Source organism: Giraffa tippelskirchi, chromosome 7 (assembly GCF_054371585.1).
Source record: "Giraffa tippelskirchi isolate mGirTip1 chromosome 7, T2T-mGirTip1v1.2.pri, whole genome shotgun sequence".
In the NCBI taxonomy this organism is placed as follows: Eukaryota; Metazoa; Chordata; class Mammalia; order Artiodactyla; family Giraffidae; genus Giraffa; species Giraffa tippelskirchi.
Window position 1 is genome coordinate 146,709,298 of NC_137281.1, and position 20,062 is coordinate 146,729,359.

At 47.0% G+C, this 20,062-nt stretch overlaps 1 protein-coding gene across 11 annotated transcripts in view; it reads left to right on the top strand.

Annotated features, from left to right (window-relative positions):
- The first annotated feature begins 724 nt into the window (after positions 1-724).
- Positions 725-20,062, top strand: part of LOC145513312 (choline/ethanolamine transporter FLVCR2) — a 63,707-nt gene continuing 44,369 nt past the window's right edge. For 4 of the 11 annotated variants that reach the window (XR_014059292.1, XM_081509269.1, XM_081509270.1 and 1 more), the window contains exon 1: positions 6,953-8,098. Coding sequence is in view for 8 of the 11 variants with exons in the window: in XM_081509269.1 (XP_081365395.1) it covers positions 7,322-8,098 (777 nt within the window). In the remaining 3 variants the exon portion in view is untranslated. Of the gene's footprint in view, positions 864-4,589; positions 4,788-5,825; positions 5,921-6,279; positions 6,338-6,952; positions 8,099-20,062 lie in introns of those variants that run through there. The other 7 variants (XM_081509275.1, XM_081509280.1, XM_081509273.1 and 4 more) reach the window with 7 other exon arrangements.

Genomic DNA, 20,062 nt, shown 5'->3' on the forward strand with positions numbered 1-20,062 from the left:
GAGGATGGACTCGGAGATTCTCTGGACGGAAGGAAGAGGGGAAGAGAATTCAGATTCTCTGAGGGGAATCAGAGGGGAAGGAATTCAGACTCCCCATCAGCGTAGGTGTGCCCCCCTATCATCCTGACCATGGGCTCCATGAGATGGGGGTGGGGGATGGACAACACCCATGGGGGAGTCGCTTTAGGAAAGAAATGGGCAAACAAAGCAAACGGAGAAGATGCGACGATTCAGAACAACCTAGACCTGCTTTCATTTATGCCGAGGCCTCTGGAGGGGGATTCGTCAGGAACTGCCTCTCAGAAGTCACTTCAGACAGGCCGTCATGTCCCTTCTAGGTCAGGACAGCAAGTGGTTTGAACTTGAATAGGCAAGATTCCTATTGAGGGACTTTGAGGGACTCAAGTAAGTGGATGACTTACTGAAGAAAATAAACATTCATGCTACAGTAAGACGGGAGCCATCATAAAGGGGAACATACAGGATGTAAGGGAAGCCTCTGAATGACACTTGGGCGCTGAGGAAGGCTTCCTGGAGGAGGTGATGCTTGTCCTGCAGTGAAGCAAATCACATGCTAGGCATGATGAGTTCATAATACTCGCTGGGAGCTACAAGCAGGCCCACCCTCCTGGAGCGAAAGGTGGGAGTGGGCAGTGGTGGGAGAGGTGGCCAGAGCGACATCACAAAGACCTGTGTGCTAAGCCAAGGAGTAAGAACCTTCTGCAAGCAAGGGGCAGCCACTGGAGGACTCAAGGCAGACTCGAGGCAGGGCAGAGGCCTGGAGAGAAGTAGAGAGCCCTGAAGAGCTGCAGGATGGGGACTGGGAGGCATAAGAACAACGAGGAGGGCATTACAGGACCAAGGTGAGAAGCCATGAGAATCTGAACTAAGATGGTGAAGAGGTCAGCACCCAGTGGATAGAGTGATGGTGCTTCTCAGGGTTTGGGTTTGGCTGACTGGGAGTTGGCAGAGCTACTCACTGACACAAGGATTCAGGGGAGAAGTAGACCTGGGCTTGGCCTTTGGATGCTGGAACAGCAGATGAGTCATAAATATTATAAAAGGCGTTAGACCCCCATAAAGTCTACAAGCCTGAAAGTCACTAGAAGCAGATGGAAGGTTAGAGAAGGGTCAAGACTTGAGTGCAGGTAACAGGGCCTCTGACCACACACCTGCTTTTTTGAGGTGACACCCAGCACAGGCTTCCCAGAGTCTCCAAGGCTGCAGTCTAGGTATTCATTTTAGCTCCAACATTATAAAGTCCAGGATAGAATTGACCTCACCCCTGGACACACCTGTGGGCCTCAGTGAAGCAGCTCAATCTCTATTTAATTTGGTTCTATTTTTAAATTCTGTAGTTTTTTTTTTTAAACAGAAGTTATACATGGTTTAAAAATCAGTTAAGTATCAAAAATATCACTATTTATCCTGCTTTCCGGGTCCTCTGAGTCAACTATTTTCAGCCACTAGCAGATGATTTTTTTTTTTGGTATTTACCTTCCTAGCTCTAAACAACGTGGGTATATAGATGCTTCCTGATTTTGTCCACATTAGGCAGTATCCATTGACTTTCCAATACGGCAGACAGGGATTCAGCTCTGTTCACCCTACCCTCATCTCCACCGCATACATGTACCCACTTTCCCGTTCCTGCATCCTCCCAATACCGTTGTCGTATTTGGTTATATCAATTTTTAGTCTTTACATTATTATGATTGTGTTCAGGTTGCTCACAACTGAGTCACTTTAAGTAACCATGGTTTTGTTCCCCTTTCCTCCATAGCTTTTCGTATTCCACCGGAGTTCAAAATTGTGGCACTTAATTTGTGCTTATCACTACTCCAACCCCCTAGTTCTCTCCCAATTCTGTAAACCCTTCTTAATATTTTCAGACACAGTCCTATCAATGTCATCTTTTTGACCAATCTTTCCTGGAGTCTTCGACCAGCTTCCATCAGAACAGGCTGTTTCTCTGACTGGCTCATAGCTGTCCACCTGGGATGTTCCTTTACCACAATCCTGGTGATTCCCATCACTTGCCCCCGCGTCCCAGTTTCCTGGATCTTATGTCTTACTCTCTCCAGATTCCCTCCCTTGTTTTTGTGGAGCGCTTCCTTTAGCAGCTTCCTGAGAAAGAGGATGTGCAATTACCTTTTAAAAAACTATTCTTGTGTGAAAATGTTTGATTCTTTTCTCTAATACTTTTGTTTGATAGTTTTGAGTATAGGATTCTAGGCAGGAAATAATTTTCCAGAAGGCATTGTGCTACTGACCTCTAGTTTTCCAGGCTTGAGAATAACCTGATGACATTCTACACCTGTTTTCTTTAAAATGTTTTAAGAAACCTGTTCTTATTGCTCTGAAAACTCATTGGATCTCCTCTTTGTCCCAGTTTTCTGAAATTCTGTGGTGATGTGGAATTCAACTCAACTCCACACACAGATATCAAGACAGTCCTGTGCAGTGGAGCTTCCCTCACTCAGGGTTCCAGGCTGAATAGAGACATGCCCAAGAGTTTAGAGCTGGAATATACAGGAAGTGAGAGAGGTGAGGCAGACAGGGTGTGGGTGAGTGTGCTGTGTTACACACATAAGTTACTCATGCAAGATGCGTAAGGGCAACATTTTTACAAATTCCATGTGTCAGTACTTTTTAAGGGAGACTCATCCAGGGTCAACTTTGCCCTTGTGGCACAGTGGTAAAAAATCTGCCTGCATGCAGGAGGCCTGGGTTCGATCCCTGGGTCGGGAAGATTGCCTGGAGAAGGGTATGGCAACCCACTCCAGTATTCTTGCCTGGAGAATTCCATGGACACAGGAGTCTGGTGAACTACAGTCCATGGGGTCGCAGCATCAGACATGACTGAGCTACTAATACTTTCACTTTCATTCAGGATCACAACCTGATTCATTAGCCATTTAGTTTTCTCATGCTGTCTGCATGCTCCACATTCCCACATCTACAGCTCCAGGGGAGATGCTGGTAAGCTATCAAAAAACATGTCACAGCTTGACTTCAAGTCCAGGAGTAGTTGCTGGCCTCTAGGGAGCAGGTTTTCCAGGTGGTGCTGGTGGTGGTAAAGAACCTGTCTGCCAAAGCAGAAGACAAAGAGATGCAGGTTTGATCCCTGGGTTGGGAAAATCCCCTGGAGAAAAGGCTTGGCAACCCACTCCAGCATTCTTGCCTGGAGAATCCCATGGACAGAGGATCCTGGTGGGCTACAGTCCACGGGGTCACAAAGAGTTGGACACGACTGAAGCGACTTAGCATGCACACACAGGGATCAGACATCGCTAACTTTCTGTAGAGAGCCAGGAAGGCTTGAGTTCCAGGTCAGTGGGTCCCAAATCTCCCGGGCGTGTCAGCTGAGATAGAAGCAGGAACCAGGCCCCTTTTCAGGAAGCAACCCCTAAAATGTACTTCTCCTTCACCCTGAAGGTATACCTATTGATACTGACAGGTAGATATACTGATAAATAGAATATATGGTAAACTGCTCAGTCAATGTCTCCCCAGTGGATACACACAGAATAGTTCAATATAAAATCTACCTGACATTTGTATACCTGTCCTCTCCCTGGTGGGAATCAGCCAAAAGACAGCACTTACCCTGGAGGCTGCCAGAAAATCATTATTGAAAACCATTGATACACTATCTTAATTAAATCTCAAAACAACCCTATGAGGCAAGTGGTTTTAATCCTCATTTTACACATTCAGACACTTGAGGCTTAAGAGGTAAAACAACTTGCCCAGGATCCCAAAGCTCATTGTTGTTGTTATTCGGTCACTCAGTCATGTCTGATTCTTTGCGACCCCCAAGGACTACAGCACACCAGGCTTCCCTGTCCTTCACCGTCTCCTGGAGCTTGTTCAAACTCATGTCCATTGAGTTGGTGATGGCATCTAGCCATCCTGTCCTCTGCTGTCCCCTGCTCCTCCTGCCTTCAATCTTTCTCAGCATCAGGGTCTTTTCTAATGAGTCGGCTCTCTGCATGTTTCAACTTCATCATCAGTCCCTCCAATGAGCATTCAGGGTTGATTTCATTTAGGATTGACTAGTTTGATCTCCTTGCAGTCCAAGGGACTCTCAAGAGGAACTTGATAATAACAACTCTCAAATTGTTATTCTCCAACAAAAGCATCGATTCTTCGGCACTCAACCCTTTTTATGATCCAACTCTCACACCCACGTGTGACTATTGGAAAAAACATAGCTTTGACTATACGGACCTTTATTGGAAAAGTAATGTCTCTGCTTTTTAATATGCTGTCTAGGTTGGTCATAGCTTTTCTTCCAAGGAGCCAAGCGTCTTTTAAAGCTCATAATGCAGAACAAATATTGAGTACACTGAATCCAGAGCTCACAGTAGATCTGACTCCCTCCACACAAAAAGCAACCCCAAATATCACTTGAATCCCAGGTGAGATCCCCTGGGAATTCTCAGCAAACTGAAGCATTGCCCCAAGGAGCATGTGGGAGAGACATGTGGAAATGAACACAGGAAACCTATCTCATTATTACTGGTTCTGATGTTAATCAGCTGTGGGACTGTAAACACTTTCTGACTCTGAGCTTCGGTTTCCAGATCTGTTAAATGAAGTTAAGAATGTATGTGTGGAGTTTGGCGAGAGGACCATGATAACCTAGGGCAATGAACAGAGATCTCAGAAGGCTTTCCAAGAGAACGGAAGTTCTGTGTTCCCTGGAGAAAGATGAGAAACACTATTGGAAAACTGAGAATAGTGGAAGTGAATTTAATGTATTAACACAAATTCTTAAATGGGTATGAGTTCTCTTTTCAACTACTCCATTATAATCCAGGACTCCATGATTTCTACCCTCAAAATTGGGTGCCTCCAATGAGAACCAGTGGTTCTAAAATCACAAGGGTGCTCAACCTTGGCTGCACATAGGGGTCACCTGGGCATCTTCAATCATACTGATGCTTAGTTTCCCTCTCACAGATCCTATGGAGAAGGAAATGGCAACCCCCTCCAGTACTCTTGCCTGGAGAATCCCAGGGACAGGGGAGCCTGGGGCACTGCCGTCTATGGGGTCACACAGAGTCGGACACGACTGAAGTGACTTAGCAGCAGCAGCAGCACAGATCCTAATCTGAGATGTGGTTCAGGCTTTGGGAATGTGGAGAGTTCCCCATGCGATTTTAATGTGCAGGCCAAGCTGAGAACTTCAGCCCCAAAGCTTCAAATTCTTCATTTTTGGGGTGGGGATTAAAAGAGAAAACAAGGAAGCACAGGCACCCAGTGGTCCTTTAATGTGCAAACAAATCACAGATAGATATCTGTGATATCTTTTAAAATGCAGCCTCTAGTTCAGTAGGTCCAGGGTGAGCCTGGGCTTTGTAACAAGCTCCCAGGGCATGCCCACACTGCTGTTCCCAGACTCTGCCTGAGGAGCTAGGCTGTAGCTTGAATGAATATGAGGTGAGAATTATGGCTCTTTAGGTCAACTGAGACTTTACTTCTATGAGGGTCAGTTTTCTGACCCTCATGGAGACAAGCAGTAGCACTTACATCACAGAATTCTTGGATGCTTAAATGAGGTAACATAGTATACATTTCTAGCACAATCAGTTCAGTTCAGTCGCTCAGTCGTATCCGACTCTCTGCGACCCCATGAATTGCAGCATGCCAGGCCTCTCTGTCCATCACCAACTCCCGGAGTCTACCCAAACCCATGTTCATCGAGTCGGTGATGCCATCCAACCATCTCATCCTCTGTCGTCCCCTTCTCCTCCCGCCCCCAATCCTACCCAGCATTAGGGTCTTTTCCAATGAGTTGTTCAATTTTTAATTGTTAGGATATCTGACACTCTGGGAAGGCTTATCATCTGCCAGGAGTGTTTCAAGTGCTTTCAAGCCTTAACTCATCCAAGCCTCAAAACAACACTGTGAGGTAGGTACTATTATTTCATCATCTGTGTTTTACTTGTTTTCCAAGCTACTGAGGCACAGAGAGAGGTGGGGTATCTTAGTTTACTAAGCAGGCCTGGGAGCAGCTAAGTCGGTGTTTGAACCCAGGGAAGATCTGGGCCCTTATTCCTCCCCAGGGCTGCAATCACCACAGGCCTGACCTTCTAGAGGCCCTGACTTGAAGGCTTCTCTGCAGAATGGGCTGTGCACCAGCAGGGGGCAGCGTAGGGGTACATGCGTGCAGAGACCACTTAACATCGTGCGCTGTGCTGGGCACCTCACCACAAAACCTGCGCTGGGTCTTCAGCGTCTTAGAACTCCCCTCTCTTTTCCGCCCTCAAGTTGTCGCCTAGGAGGCCGCCCCGAGGATCAATCGAGGAAGAAGAGTCCTACCGAACAGGTTCAAATCTGAGTTCCCCAATGTTAAGACCAAGTTCGCAGGGAAAGCAAAGAGGGGAAGCGAGTTTGCGCTTCTCGCCTTTACCCCAGGAGCGCAACCAGCCCGGGAAATCTACAAATCTGTCTTTATTCCGAAAGTCCAACAAGGGCTGGGGAGCTCAGCCAAGTGGGCAAAAGTCGAGAATCCCTCTTGGATACCACAGAGCCGTTTGGAGGCGCCGGGCATCCGTGTGGGCGCGCAGGGAATGCGGACCGACAGGGAGGAGACTCTCTTTAGAGGACTACCTTCGCAAAGGCGGAGGGCATTTTCTTGCAGAGTGCCCCGGGAGGGGGCAAATGAATTTGAGAAAGCAGTGCCAGGCTGGGGGGGGGGGGTTAACCAGACGGTTTCCATGGTGCCTGGGGCGTGGGGGGGAGGAATGCATCCGCAAGCGGTGGCGAAACAACTGTACTGTCCGGCCAGCGGCTAGAGAAGGCTGGAGGCTGTGGGGGCGGGGTGGGGTGGCGTGGGGGTGGGGTGGGGTGGGGGGGTCGTGGGTGGCGAAGCCGTGCGCGCCGGGGGCGGGGCGATCACGTGTGCGGAGGGGGCGAGGCCGCAAGCCGCTGGGGAGCAATCGGAGTTCCAGCCGAGTGGCTGCGCCGCCGGGAGACAACTGCGAACAGGACCGAGGGGCTGAAGGTGGGCAGGACTCCTCCGGAACACTCAAAGGCTCCAGCTGCCAGGACCTGGCTCAGGCCGGTCTGCAGCCGGCCTGGGGGACAGCTGTCAGGGACGGAGCACACCAAGGAAAAGTGAGAGCCGAAGCTTGGGGCTGAGCGAAAGAGCCCCACTCGCGGCTTTTACGCAAGCTGGGGACTCAGTTTATTCCTCCGGGGCAGGCTGGGCAAGTGCCACGTCAGCTCCAGCTGACCAGCCGACATCACAGTCCTTTAAGTCGACTCGAGTTGTCAGCACCTGCTTAGGGCGCCAGGAGAGGCTGCGGTCATGGTGAATGAAGACCCTAACCAACAGGACCACGATGGCACCCCTTCGCAAACTTCGGCGCTCCAGGAGCACCCCAATCTTTCAGTCGACCTCAGCGTCTCAGCTCACCCCAGCGTCTCGATCCACCCCAGCGTCTCGGCCCACCCCAGCGTCTCGGCTTACCCCAGCGTCTCAATACACCCCAGCGTCTCAATACACCCCAGCGTCTCAATACACCCCAGCGTCTCAATACACCCCAGTGTCTCTGTATACCCTAGTAATTCAGCCCACCCAAGTGCCTTGGCTCAACCCAGTGGCTTGATCCAACCCAGTAGCTCGGGCCCTGAAGATCTTAGCATGATCAAGGTGAGCAAGCGCCGGTGGGCGGTGGTCCTGGTGTTCAGCTGCTACTCCATGTGCAACGCCTTCCAGTGGATCCAGTACAGCTCCATCAATAACATCTTCATGTACTTCTATGGGGTTAGTGCCTTTGCCATCGACTGGTTGTCCATGTGCTACATGCTGACCTACATCCCTCTGCTCCTGCCGGTGGCCTGGCTCTTGGAGAAGTTCGGCCTGAGGACCATCGCCCTCGCTGGCTCCGCTCTCAACTGCCTGGGGGCCTGGGTGAAGCTGGGCAGCCTGCAGCCGCATCTCTTCCCAGTCACGGTGCTGGGCCAGGTCATCTGCTCCGTGGCCCAGGTCTTCATCCTGGGTATGCCCTCCCGCATCGCTTCCGTCTGGTTCGGGGCTAACGAGGTGTCAACCGCCTGCTCCATAGCTGTCTTTGGCAATCAGGTGGGTAGAGGAGTGGGTGGCGGTCACTGTGGGACTGAGGGTGTTCGTTGTACCGAACTGCTTCACTGTGTGAAGACTAGCTTTCTGACTTCAGCAGTGTTTGTTGCTCTGGCTGACTGTGGCTGGGTGTGACTGCGTGAGTGAGTGAGTGATTGTGACTGAGGGAGTATGTAAGAGAAGTGGGGAAACAGAAGGAAGGGCCTTTGCTGTCACCCGCAGTTTCTCTTCCTCCAGCAGAAAGCGTGCTTCTGGAACACAGGATGTCTTTATGATCTTGAAGTTCTGAACTTACTTCACCAGCTTGAACAGGAAAACTCTTCTTTCTCGGGGAATAGCCCCTGGGCGTCGGACTACTCTGTGTCATCGGAGGTTGGCGGGTGTTTTTTGCCTGTCCAACCAGCTTTCCTAGAGCGCAGAATCTCTTACACCATGTGGAAAGGCAGAGCAATGTTGGCGCTGCGCTCACCCTCCTTATACACAGCTGCAGCCAGGATAGTGGGAGCAGTGCTTGGTGTCAACACCTACCCTGAGGGTTAGAGTCAAGTCCAGGAGGATGGAATCAAATTCTTGCTCTGAATTTCCAAGGCCTAGAAGCCATGGGAAGGCCTGGAAAGTTCATATCTTAATCTTTTGTTTTTCCTCCTTTTGGGAAGGAGAATATCAAATTCTTTGCATCTCTGTCTGTATATGACCCAGAAAGGTGGGCTTGTTGTGAGTCTGATTGCTGTGTCTGAAAGGCTGAGGCAGCTATTTACAGGGTCCTTTGTCTGGACCACTGCCTGGGGAGGGAGGTGGGGTGTCTCACTTCTTCCAAAGCACATGCAGTTGTGACTACACATCTAACAAATGACCAGGAACCCTTTGTTCTTAAAGGCTTGTTTTCTCTTCCCTGTTTATGACATTTAGAACAGGGGTCCCGAACTTTTGGGCCACGGACAGGTACCTCCTGTCAGATCAGCGGCAGCATTAGATGAGAAATAAAGTGCACAATAAATGTAATGTGCTTGAATCATCCCCAAACCATCCACCCCTTCCCAGTCCGTGCAAAAATTGTCTTTCACGAAACCTGTCCTTGGCGCCAAAAGGTTGGGAACCGCTGGTTTAGAACATTTAGGCTTTCATTTAGAAAGTTCTTATTTGGGTGAGAAATTTTCAGACTTCTCTAAAGGTAAATTGTCATTCTGTTCATCTTTACCACCAGAAAGGTAACTTGAGCTAAATTTTTTTCAGGCCGGTAAGTCCTGCCATTTGGGTAATAGTGTAAGCAATCAATAAAGCAACAGACAGGCCTTCTCAGCACAAGCAGGCAACATAAAAGCCTCTAACCAGTTTTCTTTAACCTGTGGATTTGACCGTTCAGAAGATTGAATGGATTTGAGGGCTGAGGAAGAAACCAGTTGGATCTTTTTGTTCAGGGCAATTAAAAAATAGGTACTGAGGGTGACATTTACAACCCCCTATTCTTGAAGGTGGTGTGACCACGGATTTGAACATCATTGCAGCATTGCTGGTGGGGTTGACGTCACTGGATGTTTTCTTTATCCGAAGGTGAAGCTGGGGAGTTGGGGGGCAGGATCTTTCAAGTCTCCAGAGGGTTAAAGTTGTCTATTTGCAGCCCCAACAGGATTCAGACAAGGTCACTGCAGTCCCAAACCCATTGTTTGGGGAGGGCAGGAGAGAGATGCACCCTCAAATGGCCTGGTGAGATCAGAGAACCCAACACTTTTTTTGTTAACCCATGGAGCAAAAGCTAATTGGTTTTCAGACTTCTCCACACACACCTATGAGGGAAAAGTTTAAGTGTTAGTCACTCAGTCGTGTCTGACTCTTTGCGACCCCGTGGACTATAGCCCACTAGGCTCCTCTGTCCATGGGATTCTCTAGGCAAGAATCCTGGGTAGCCATTCCCTTCTCCAGGGGATCTTCCAGACCCAGGGATCAAACCCAGGTCTCCTCCTGCATTGCAGGCAGTTTTTTTTTTTTTTTTTTTACCATCTGAGCCACCAGGGAAGCCCTAACTTAAAGCCAAATATATCCTTAAAATTTGGTATGAATAGTTAACCGTTCCCTACCGCTACTCTCCACCAAGGTCAGAAAATGCTAAGAATTTCACACTGAAAAACACCATAACAGCATATATTCTTGTCATGGAGCCATCAATTTAGTGTGTTCTTTTAGGCTTAACCCACTGTGCTAAGTTTAAAAAGAAAATTATGGAAAGCTGAATTGCTTATGCTTCCTCACGTAGAGGTGACTTTGTTTGGCTCTTGGCATGTGTTTTAACCTTTTTAGCTAAGTAAAGCATGATGAAGTGGTGGAGAAATATTAATAGAACACCTTGAGCTCTTTTTTTAGGGGAAAAAAAAAAGATTCCATGAAGCTGCCTAAACAGACTATAGGTGTCTTTTCAGAGAGTTACTTTGCATGGCTGCAGACTTCACACTGATCAGCCAAACTTCTGTTCCCTGGTAATTCTGACCTCATTCATTCCTTGACTCAATAGGCATTTACCCAGAACCTGCGGTGGCTCGGTCGGTAAAGAAACTGCCTGCAATGCACGAGACCTGCATTTGATCCCTGGGTGGGGAAGATCCCCTGGAGAAGAAAATGGCAACCCACTCCAGTATTCTTGCCTGGGAAATCCCAAGGACAGAGGAGCCTGGCGGGCTACAGTCCTTGGGAGTTGGATACGACTTAGCGACTAAACCGCTACCACCATGGTTGGTGTATTAGAATAGAAATGGATGCCTTGGCCCAGGTGCTGTGCTGGGGCTACAGAGAATCCCTTGCCTTCACAGAGTTCTCCTCCCAAGCTTTTAAACTGTATGAGGCACCAACATCCAGATTTTTTAAAAAACACACAAGAAGCAACCAGATGAGAGTATAGAGGATTTGTTTTCAGTTCTTCATGAGGTTTTTACTATCTGCTTGTCATTGCTATAGAAAGATTGAAGGAGAAAGAAGCTATTATGTATCAAACACCTATGATGTACAAAGCACTTTTTCATCCACATGCTTTCTTTTCTTTTTTTTTAGCCTCTGAGGTGAGTGGGATTGTCTCTGTTGTTACAGGTGAGAAACTTGAGACCCAGATAAATGGAGCAACCTTTTCCAGGGCCCTACAGGCCCTGAGTGATAAAAAGGAGTTTTGAAGCCAGTTCCACTTCCACAGCCCCTGTCAGCGGGCCATTATTGGGTCTTCATGGGGGCAAAGCATATATTTAAAAATAAAAAAGGCAAGATTCCGAGTTTTAAGTTTTGTCCCTGTGTCTCAAGGTTTGTTGGTGGTGGCACAGTGTCTAGCAGTTTGTCTAGAATTTGTGAGCCAGCACCTGCCTTCTGTTCCAGGCATTAGCATTGCTTCCTCACTTGGTGGGTTTTCCAGGTGGCTCAGTGGTAAAAGAATCCACCTGCCAATGCAGGAGACGCAGGAGATGTGGGTTCAGTCCCGGGGTTGGGAAGATCCCCTGGAAGAGGAGATGGCAACCCACTCCAGTATTCTTGCTTGAGAGATTCCATGGACAGAGGAGCCCAGCGGGCTACATTCCATGGGGTCGCAAAGAGTGGAACATGACTGAGCAGGTACACTTCACCTGCTGCCTGTGGAGGGGCTGTTTCTGCCTCCCTGAGCCTCAGGAAGGTGGGGCTCCAAGCTCCAGGGTGACGAAACCAGTGGATCTGAACTGGGGTGAGAGTGGACAGGGAGTCGTGGACCGCAGCTGAGGCACTTGCCCGTGACCCTTGCACAGGTGGTAGCAGTCCCGCACTGTTCACAACACTGGTTCCATTGTTGCCAGGGAGAACCATCTGTGTGGGGTTTTGAGTGATGTGGACACATTGTTATTGAGCCAGGCGGGGAGGAAAGCCTTGTGTGAGATCTGGGATCGCTTGGTGGCACGGGGGTGAGGGAGATGTGGGAGCAGGATGAGATCTTCAAGGCGACCGCAGCCCCGATGAGGAGCCTCCAGTGCTGAGACCAGAAGGTATTTCCTCCAGGGCCCTGGGGCAGCTCCCAGCATAGCGCCACCCAGAAAAAGACTAGAGAGAATCAGTTTGCTTTTCAACGTGAAGAAAATACAGTCCACGTTAGAGTTCTGCAGCAGCCTTGGCTGTGGGCTGTGGAGAATAGCCCTGTCCAATAGAAATATAATGAAAGCCACAAACACAAGCCACATACGTAACCAAATTTTCTAGGAGCCACATGAAAAACAGGTAAAATGTAAATTTGTTTACAAAAGTAAACAGAACAGTGAAATTAGTTTTAGAACTCTATTTTATTTAACTCGGTATATCCAACATAGTATTTTGACATATAATCAATATAATAAAATTACTGAGAGGGTGTTTTACATTCTTTTTCCATGGTGAGTCTTTAGAAGTTGGCATGTATTTTAGACCTACAGACTAGCAACATTTCCACTATATCTGAAACGATGATGCTAATTGTAGGGGAGGAAAAAGTTTTCCTTGACAGTCTCCAGCTAAAAATTAAATGGACAAAGTCAGATTAATAAAAGCAAATTGTGCATAATTATTTACTATAAATATTAGGTGACATGGGAGTGTTTGTGAGGAAATGAAGCAATAGTTAGACCTATGCACTTCTTTTTTAAAAAAAAATGATTTTTTTTTTTTTTTGGTTGTGCTGGGTCTTCGTTGTTGCATGGACTTTTCTCTGGTTGCAGCAAGCAGGGGCTACTCTCCAGTTGTGTGCGGGCTTCTCATTGCGGAGGTTTCTCTTACTGCAGAGCACGTGCTCTAGAGTGTGTGGGCTTCAGCAGTCGTGGCTCCCAGGCCCTAGAGTACAGGCTCAGCAGTTGTGGCGCATGGGCTTAGTCGCTCTGCGGTACGTGGGATCTTTCTGAACCAGGGATCGAACTCGTGTCTCCTGCACTGGCAGGCTAATTCTTTACCACTGAGTCACCAGGGAAGTCCAGGCTTGTGCACTTCTGTGCCATGTTTGATAAGAGTGGACACTCAGAGGAGTGTGATAGGATAGGTCTGAGATCATTGTAGATGGGGAGCACTGTCAAGGCCTGTTTGTCAGGATTCTTTTCTGCAGTGTCCCTTTATCTTCAGAGACAATGATGCTCCCTTCCTCTGGGTGCCAGGAGGGTACCTCCCACAGGAGAGTTTTAAGGCTTGTTTTGGGGAAGAAGGGGGAGGAGGGGGGAGGAGGTCAGAGTAACCTTCCTGCTTTGCAGTTCTCAAACTCCTTCAGCTTAAAATATTCACTATGCCAAGGTCCCATATTTGGGGGCATTAGGTCCTGAATCTCATCATATTTCAAGCATTTGGAAATCAGGCTCTCATGGATAAATGCAGGCTCTAGGAAACTGAGTCCCATCTTGAGGAAGTGGGGTTCCCTGGACTGGCTGGTCATCTGTTGCCCAGGGAGACTGAGTGTTCCTGAGGCTGACTCAGGAGTCAAGGTCAGGAGAGGTGGCTGGTCAGCCTCATCTTGTTCCAGACTTCCGAGCACATGGGTGGGTGAAAGTTCAGGCTTATCAGTCTGGCTGTTGCCGTTTCAGAGGAACTCTCAAGGTCTGAGTGACGTCTGGGGGGAGGTGAAGGCCAGCACCTGTGTGCTTTTGTTTGTGGTCATTGTCAAGGCATGTAAAGTACCTGCCCACGTGGCTGGCTACTTGCTGATCTCCCCTTCTGGCTGGGAGAGAGGACCAGGCAGGGGCTGGGAGAGCCAGGGCAAGGCTGGTGGAGACTGACATGAGAAGGAGTGAGGCCAGGACCAACCCTCTAATGCTCATAGGGGCAGCCAGGTCGTGGGAGGAAAAGTGACACAGGAGTGGGGTCACGGCATCGTGAGAGCACGTGTCCGAGCTGAACTGGGAGCTGCTTCAGCCTCCGCCAACCATTCAGATACACAGCATGACCATCTCATGTTATCAGACCATCTCATTTGTTGTTGCCTTTAAAGAGAAGCCAGAAACCAGATTTTTACATAAAAATTTTTTTAATTGTGGTAAAATTATAACATATTCATAATTTTAACCATTCATAAGTATACAGTTCAATGGCATTAAATAGTTTCACAGTGTGTTTAAGAATTACCAGTATCTATACCCAAATATTTTTTTTTTATCATTCCCAACAACTCTGTCCTCATTAAACAGTAACTCCTCTATAATCTCTATTCTATCGCTACTCTATTCTACTTTCTGTCTCCATTAATTTGCCTATTCTAGGTACTGCATATAACCCAAATCATGCAATATTTTGTCTTTGGAGTCTAGCTTATGAAATCTGTTTTTTTTTTTAATTCTGATAAAACTCCAAAATTATGCTGTTGTTGTTACTGTCCATGTTTTGAGATTGTGGGTCATATAAGACTTCTAGGGTGAGACTTCTAGGGAGGGTAAAGAGGAACTGAATGCCAGTTCTGGTTTCTCCTTCATGCAAAGCCCTCACCAAAGATACAGGCAGGTGGGTGAGCTCAGAGGCTGGTCACTCTGGGAAGGAAACTAGACCAGTGCTCCCTCAACTGGTGCCCATTTACCTCACCTCTGGGTCCAGGACAAACTGCAGATGCCTGGGCCCTCACCTGGACTTCTTCTAGGGAAGAGGCCCAGCCGCCTGTGTTTCCACCTGGCTTCCCAGGAGAGGTTTGTGATCAGACGTGAAATCACCAGGAGAGAGGAGCACCGTGCCCTGGGAAGGCACCCTCCTGCCTGGGGCCGGGTTCACGTAAGGGCTGGTGTGTCTGTGCTGCTGGAGGATGGGTCCAGTTCCCAGGTGGAGGAGCTGGGAGCTTACTCTCCAGATTGACGGGTGAGGGTAGGCTTGGGTGGGGCTCATAATTCTGACTCACTTAAAGTTCTGAAAATAAACTCAAAGCCCTCGGGGTTTGGGGGGATGGGGAGGCCCTGAAGGCCTGCGAGGTGGAACCACAGCAGAAGCTCCTAATCCTGCTTCTTTGACCTTCAGCTCAGTGCACTGATTGGGAGGAGGCTCTGGTAGCCTGGCCTGACTTTCTGACTTGGCCATGTTGTGTTGGCAGGCAGTCTTGAGGGTCTGATGATTCTGTGGAATCAGGTCTACATCTTCAGTTTAGCACCCAGGGCCCTTCCTTCCTTGCCTTTCCTAGTCTGCCTGTCTCTTGTTCCCTCCCAATTTTTCCCTGCTCTGAACATTCTGGCTTATTAGTTCTATCCTTGAAGATACACTACTTAGAGATTAAGCCTAAAACCTTGGAGAGTGACATCAGTAGATGGTGGACCAGGAAGCTCCACACTCTTGTTCTCCCACAGAAACATTAAATAAATGAGAAACTGGCTAAAATAACCTTCCCTATGGGATTTCTGTACATCAAAGATCTACAACAACCAAGCAAACACCCAACTGAGGAAAAAGTCACATTCAAAATGGTAGAAAGTTTCATGCTCATTTTGCTCAAGCTTGCCCTTCCCCTCTCCCTTATCCTGTGCCTCCCTGCAAACCTGAGAGCCAAAGCAGACCAGACTTGCAACATTTTACGTCAATTTTTTCTATACACTAACAGTGAACAATCCCCAAAGGAAAGGAAGAAAACAATTCCAATTACAGTAGCACTGAAGAAAACACTTGAGTCATTTAACCAACAAAGTGAAAGACTTGTGCACTGCAAACTGTAAAAAGTTACTGAAAAAAATTAAGTCATAAATAAATGTAAAAACATCCTGTGTTCATGGATTGGAAGACCTTAATATTGTTAAGATGTCAATACTACACAAAGCAGTAGTATAAATCTATAAATTCAGCACAATCAGTATCAAAATCCTGATTTTTTTTTACAGATGAAGGGAAAAAAATACATCCTAAAACTCATATGTGGAAGTTTAAGGGACACTGAGTAGTCAAAGCAATCTTGGAAAAGAATCACAAAGTTGGAGATCTGACACTTCTTGATATCAAAACTAATAACAAAGCTGTAGTAATCATGACAGTGTCAGTTCAGTTCAGTTGCTCAGTCGTGTCCGACTCTTTGCGACCCCATGAATCACAGCACGCCAGGCCTCCCTGTCCATCACCAACTCCCGGAGTTTACCCAAACCCATGTCCTTAGAGTCGGTGATGCCATCCAACCATCTCATCCTCTGTCGTCCCCTTCTCCTCCTGCCCCCAATCCTTCCCAGCATTAGGGTCTTTTCCAGTGAGTCAACTCTTTGCATGAGGTGGCCAAAGTATTGGAGTTTCAGCTTCAACATCAGTCCTTCCAATGAACACCCAGGACTGATCTCCTTTAGGATGGACTGGTTGGATCTCCTTGCAGTCCAAGGGACTCTCAAGAGTCTTCTCCAACACCACAGTTCAAAACCATCAATTCTTTGGCGCTCAGCTTTCTTCACCATCCAACTCTCACATCCATACATGACTACTGGAAAAACCATAGCCTTGACTAGACGGACCTTTGTTGGCAAAGTAATGTCTCTGCTTTTAAATATGCTATCTAGGTGTAGTATCAGTGTAAAGACAGGCTTACAGACCAAAGGAGTAGAGAGTCCAGAAATAAACCCTCATGTATATATGGTCAAATGATTTTCAACAAGAGTGTCAAGACCATTTAAGAGGAAAAGGACAGCCTTTTTTTTTTTTTTAATAGACTTTGTTTTCTAGAGCAGTTCTAGGTTCACAGCAAAATCAAGAGGAAGATAGATATTTCCCATATATTCCCCGCACCTGCTTCTTTTGTAGCCTCTCACATTGTCAACAACCCCCACGAGAGTGGTGCATTGGTTACAACTGATGAACATGGACACATGATCATCACCAGTCTTTTCAACAAATGGTATTGTGAAAAGCTATAAAACTCTTAGAAGAAAACATAGGGGGAAAGCTTCATGATACTGGATTTGGTAATGATGGCAGTGATTTCTTGGATGTGACACTAAAAGCATCTATAACAGCAATAGCATAAACTGGACTACATCAAAATGAAAAACTTTCATGTATAAAGGACTCTCTCAACAGAATGAAAAGGCAAGCTGTGGAATGGGAGGAAATATCTGCACATCATGTATCTGATATGCGGTTCATAGCTAGCATACATAAGGAACTCCTGCAGTTGAACAACATCGAAAACACAACCCAATTTAAAAATAAGTCAAAGACTTGAATAGAAATTTCTGTCCCCAAAAAGATGCATAGATGGTCAATAAGTATTTGAAAAAAAAACCTCAACATTAGGGAAATACAAATCAAAACTGCAATGAGATGCCTCTTCTTCATACCCCTTAAGATGATTGTCAAAAAGAAAAAAGTAATAAATGTAGGTAAAAATGTGGAGAAATTAGAACCCTTGTGCATTGCTGATGGAAATGTAAAATGGTGCAGTTACATGGAAGACAGTATGGCACTTCCTCAAAAAATTAAAAATAGAATTACCATAGGATTTAGCAATTCTACTTCTGGGTATATACCCAAAAGAATTCAAAGCAGGAACTTGAACACATGTTTGCACCCATGTTTATAGCATCACTCTTCACAATCGCTAAAAGGTGGAAGCAACCCAAGTGTTCATCTATGGCTAAGTGTTAAAATACGAAATATACACATGATGGAATATTATTCATTCTCAAAAAGAAAGGAAATTCTGACATGCTACACATGGGTGGACCTTAAAGACATTGTGCTGAGTTAAATACGGTAGTCACAAAAATAGATATTCTGGAATTCTACTTATGTGAGGCACTGAGCTGTCTTTTTTTTCTGACACCAACCAATTCTGACTCTCTCCGATACCAACTGGGTGTCCCGCAATTCAGTTCAACTCTGACACTAACTACTTGGAGTTAATGCGACCCCAGAAGTTAAGTGCTTGGACCCACAAGACTGTCTCCATTTGCAAGTCCTAGGGACTGCCTATATTTCTGACTGACTAGCTATAAGATGGGTTTCCTATGAGCCCTGCTCAGGATCTGTAATTTGCTAGAATGGTTCAGGGAACTCAGGTAAACAGTTTACTTCACTGTTTTTCCTGGTTTACTATAAAGGGTACAGTCAGGAAAAGCCAAGTGGAGGAGATTCCAGAGCCTCTGAGGGGTGCCGCCCTCTTAGCACTTTGATGTCATGTGTTCACCAGCCTCACGGAACTTGCCTGGTTCAAGAGTTTTTCTAGAGCTCAATTCCCAGCTGCCCTCCTGTTCTCATGGAGGGGGAGAGGGGTTTGCTAGAGTTCCCAAACTCTAATCACTTGAGCTTCTGGAGACCAGCTCCATCCCAAGGCTCTAGATGGGCCCCAGTCTAAGTCACCTTATAGCATAAACTCCTGTGTGATGGAAAAACAGGGTCCTTATGAATCACGAAGGACACTCCTATCACTCAGGAAAGTCCAGGGTTTAGAGCTCTGTGCCAGGAGCCAGAGACAAAGACTAAATTTTTATTATACCACAGGTACTGCGAGTAATCAAATTCATAGAGACAAAATGTAGAATGGTGGTTTTTGGGGGGCTGGGGCAGGAGGGTGTGAGGAGCTCATGTTTAACGGATACAGAGATTCAGTTTGGAAAGATGAAAAGTATTGGTGATGGATGGAGGGGATGGTTGCACAATAATGTGAATGCACTTAATGCCACTGAACTGTCCGGTTAGAAACAATGAAAATAGTAAAGGTTAGGCCATATATGTGTGTGTATATATATGTATGTATTCAACTACCAAAGAAACAAGATACACACTGCTTGGGAGGTGTTTCCTGTGGTTGGGTACCTGATACCTGCTCACCCCTACTGTCATCTTGTCAGTCTCTGTGTCGGAGGAAGTAGGTCCTTGCCCTTATGTGTAATTGCTGAGTTTCCACGGATACTGGCCTTTGTTTTCCATGGTTTGTGTTTCCCTGCTCCCTTAACTTTTCTCCTGTTCTCTTCCCCTCTTCCTCCACCTCCTCTAAACGGGAAACTTGCCAAAGGACTGGAACCTTGACTAATACATCTCTCCCATGTCTCAGGCCTCTGGGCATAACAGGCGCTTATGAATGGTCAGACTTATTAGTAAACAAGTATTCCTTTCCTGACGGAAGTAAGGTGACCACTCAGGTAGCTGAGAGCTCAAGTGGTTGTCAAAAGGGACTCTCATGCCCAGACTGTCTTCCTCATATGACTTAATCTTATTCCTTCAGTGGAAAAATCTATTCAGTCCTTACAGGGTGCCTTGAACTCTGCTGGGCCCACAATGGTTAGAACACCATCTTTAGCCCTGTTGTGTACTCTTGGACAAGACCTTAACTTTTCTAACTTTTGGCTTCTTCTTTTGTAAGATGGAGATAATATTGAAAGAAAGCATTTGTTGCTCAATTGTATCTGACTCTTTGTTACCCCGTGGACTGTAGCCCACCAAGCTCTGTGCATGGAATTCTCCAGGCAAGAATACCAGAGTGGGTTGCCATTCTCTTCTCTGGGGATCTCCCCGACCCAGGGATTGAACCCAGGTCTCCTACATTGCAGGCGGATTCTTTACCATCTGAGCCATCTAGGAAGTCCACAGGAGATAATATTGGCTAATGGGCATGAACTTGGGAAAACTTGGAGGAGATGGTGAGGGACGGGGGAGGCCTGGTGTGCTGCAGTCCAAGGGGTCACAAAGAATCAGACATGACTGGGTGACTGAACAGCAACTGCAAAAGGTGGATGAGAGGAGTAATGAGGGCATTTAGTGAGCAGAGTTTATCTGCCAAATGAAGAACAGATGCCATCACTATTATATCCTCAACACAGATAATTGGCTGCTGATCTGGAAAGGGAGACCGACACTTAAATGCTCATTATAGCACCATGTGGCAGGTTTAAGGGTCCATGTGTACAGGACATTCAGGGCTCACTCTGTGGGAGGACACGCTCCAGAGTGAATGTCTGGGGGACCCGGCTGGACAGCATCCCCAAGGAGGTGATGGTTATGAGCCGATTCTCCATGAATGAAGTAACCAGGAATTGGGTCAACAGGGAAGAGTGGGCCTTTCTAGAAGTTTCCAGGCAG